This window comes from Solenopsis invicta, chromosome 5, assembly GCF_016802725.1.
Source record: "Solenopsis invicta isolate M01_SB chromosome 5, UNIL_Sinv_3.0, whole genome shotgun sequence".
NCBI lineage: Eukaryota > Metazoa > Arthropoda > Insecta > Hymenoptera > Formicidae > Solenopsis > Solenopsis invicta.
Window position 1 is genome coordinate 711,040 of NC_052668.1, and position 3,650 is coordinate 714,689.

Here is a 3,650-nt window from a genome sequence, read left to right on the forward strand (position 1 = left end):
CTCTTCGTCGTTCACATCTTCTCGGCCTTCTGAGAACATTTTGTACCACCGATAAACGTTGCTTCGGTCCAAGGTAGCTTCTCCGTATGCCACAGTCAACATTCGGAATGCATCCGCGCACTTAATTTCGTTTTTCACACAAAATTTGATACAGGTTCTTTGATCCATTTTTTTGAATAGGTAAAAATCGAAGACGATCCAAAACACGTGCAAGCAAAGCAGCTGTCAACAATTAAGTGAACATTCAAAATGGCCGAGCTTGTCGGCATAAGTGAGAGACATGAGTACCAACATAACGCCACAAAAAGATCGAAATTCGAATATACGTAACCCGCGAAAATTCAAAATTCGCGATACTTTTTGAACACACCTCGTATATGTATATAACTATTTTAGTGTTTGCTTCAAATATACAATGTCCCTATCATCTAAACATTGATTTTATGAAAATTAATGTCAAAAGCATTTTTAACACCTGGAACAAATTATAATCAGATGAGTCTTTGATCACGCCAAAACGATAAGTGTTATTCTGCAGTAGGCCGACCATAGTCGTGGCATGACGAACGTTTTAACAGCAAGATAACTAATTAAGGCAGTGGAATACGCCGCTACTATCACGACTGCCAAGACATGAATTACCAGCTGCATTATTCTTATAGGATTCAGCGTCGATTGTTTCATACTTAATACCATTTTTTATGAAAGAGATAGCGGTCATACATTAAAAAAGCATTATACAAAATCAAGCTATGTACTCTAGAAAAGAACGGTGCGCAGAAATTAAAATTACCTTGATTACAAAACGTTCCTAAGATAATCAACAAAATTTCTGGAAATCTCAAATGATTATTTCGAATATATGGTAACATGAACGTAAACAGTATTTGAACGAACACGATCAATCCGCTTAAAAGTACGATGATAAAAACGATAGTACCCCAAATGTTCCCGGAAAATGGTGCCATGTAAGCATTCCATTTTAAATTAGTTTTCGTAGGTCTTTTAATATATACAAGATACCTTAAAATAGAAGGAACGTAAATAATGGATTTTAATTACATTATCCAGATCCTAAACTCGCAAGTATATTAATTTTTCATGAACTCTGACGTGTTTAAACAATTAAATTTAGGACCTCTAAAACATTTTAAGAAAAATATATATTTTTCTAGAATTTAATTATTTTGTAAATTTTAATGATTTACACATTTTATTACTTGCTAGGTATATATAGATTGTTTTTGTTAGATTAAAGATAAAAGATATATCTCAATTCTGTTGCAAAAATATCATTCGGTTAAACTTTGATACTTCATTGCTTACAATTTTTAAAAAAGAAATATGTTACTTGGTTGTAAAGAGAAACTATGTAAGACTGATAACATCTAATCTATCCGAGGTCATCAAGAACTCCACCGCCGCAAAATCAGCATAGTTATTTAGGAGAATATGTCCCGTACCAACAGTGTGGATTCGCTAGTTTATGCGATTTTGTAATTAATATTCATGGTGTAGAAATGTACATCGAAAACGGTAAAGTATTCATTAAAATAAATTAGCACGAAGAGATGCACTGTGATGTTAAAGATTATTTAGAATTTAAGGTATGTAATATGTATTCTTGTAATGTGTATTTTACAACGAACTCCATATGATAATTAGATTAAACAAATCAAGTAATAATTAGGACTGTTTGACATTCAAAATAAATTGCCAGCTTTAATAATTATTTTGTTATTATTATTTCAGAATAACTTTACGTACGAAGAAGATAATATGTGGAACACAAATAAACATACGGTAAGAATGATAAAATAATAAACCACACATTAGTGTACGTACTTGACGATGCATTAAATAAAATTTTCTTAACATTTTATATATTTTATGTTAATATTTTTAGGTTAAACTGTATGGACCAGTTTTACAAGGTCATCAATTGTTAGGAGACGACATTTTGCTTCAAATAATTTTGGAAAACTCGCCACTCCCAACAAGGAAAAGTAAAGGTACAAAAAAATTTTTTACTAGCCTTTTTACAAAGTTTGTAACAAGTCCTGTTTGTATTGATTTCGTTATAATTCTCAATTTTTTACTACTCGTTAGACAAAATAATTCTGTTTCTAATTTAATGTAAATTATTATTGTTTTACCAAAATAACACGCAATAGAAAAAGCTAAAGGTAGAAAATAAATACGTTTTGAATTAAAAATGAACTTTTTGCTTTCTCATTATTACTGTATTATTGTGATTTACAGATGTTATAACATTACGTTGCGGATTATGCGTGTCTGGTTTGATTATCGAAAATTGTCTTTCGTTTGTCAAAGATAAAAATAGACAAATTTTGGAACAAGTAATAATCCTGCTAGGAATGGCGGATATTTATAACGTAAGTTCATTTGACTTTGGTCTTCGATATGTACGAGTTGCCCGCAATTAAACTAGCAAGAAATAAATTAATTATAAATTAATATTAATTTTAACACTATCACTGATGTCTACTCAAATCTCAGAAAATTCAATAAATTAATAAATTAAATTAAAAATTTTAAAGTGTAGAAATTCTTAATTTTAAGCATTATTTATTTACAAATTAGGTACAGAGTAACCAGCTTTTTATTAAATATTTGATTATTTTCGCAGGATGCCACTTTTGAGAAAATGACTGAGGACATGTTAACGTTACTAGATGTTCTACCAATTTTTTTGTTCCTAAACAATGCATAATCTTGTGCCATACCGCTGTTTGGAATAATAACAACAATTTAAAAAAAAAATTATTAATGCAATTTAATAAGTGGATAATAACGTCAGGATACAACGTAATAGATTTTGATACGTTTTGCCACCGAGTCCAAGGTACACCAAACAGCATCTGGTATCATGAGTAAGTATACATCAAATAATTTACTTGTTAACTTACTTTTTTTCTTGCTTATTTTTTCTTCTTAATTGTGATTAAGTTTCGTATTTCTCATTTAATATGTTACTTATTATTTTTAGAGATTACCTTCCAGTAAGCGGAACGCACCATCTTTATACACGTTTAAACAAAAAGGGAAAAATGGAAATGCTGAATCTTTTAATCAGAAAAACAAATACTTATATTTCAATTTAAAAATGAATTTTCAATTTAAAAATAAATTTTTTAAAATTTAAATAAGAGTAATTTTTGACAATGATTTATATTATAATTAAATTTTAATTTAAGAATTATAATTAAAATATATTTTCATTATATATATATATATATATAAAGTTTTCAAATCGTCGATTTTTCCGACCGTAGCATATAAGTATCGTTGTAAAACAAAATTCGTACGGGAACTGCCGAACGAGAAACTTAAGTCTTCAGTGATCTCGAATTTAGTTAACACAGTGTTAAATTTATATATTTGTGAATCAAGTCCGCAGTGCATCGCAAGATAAAGCGGCAAGAAATTGACGTAAATTGTGCCTGCGCAACGATCGTGAACCTTGTTCTCCCAGGTTTTTGTTTAAGATTGGATTCGCTAAATCAAGACTTTCCCAAGCAAATGCAAAAGCTTTTATTTAAAAAAGAACATAAATATGACCAACTAAAGTTTATTTCTTATCGAGATACAGAGGAGACCTCGTGTTTTATCGACAAACTATTAGAAGC

The 3,650-nt window shown here is 29.6% G+C and overlaps 1 protein-coding gene across 1 annotated transcript; it reads left to right on the forward strand.

Annotated features, from left to right (window-relative positions):
- Positions 1-1,294: 1,294 nt before the first annotated feature.
- Positions 1,295-3,141, forward strand: LOC120357918. The gene is made up of 5 exons (XM_039449881.1): positions 1,295-1,803; positions 1,907-2,012; positions 2,263-2,396; positions 2,651-2,894; positions 3,011-3,141. Exons 1-4 carry the CDS (start codon positions 1,780-1,782, stop codon positions 2,732-2,734), a joined length of 348 nt encoding a protein of 115 aa, XP_039305815.1. The 5' UTR covers positions 1,295-1,779; the 3' UTR covers positions 2,735-2,894; positions 3,011-3,141.
- Positions 3,142-3,650: the final 509 nt, after the last annotated feature.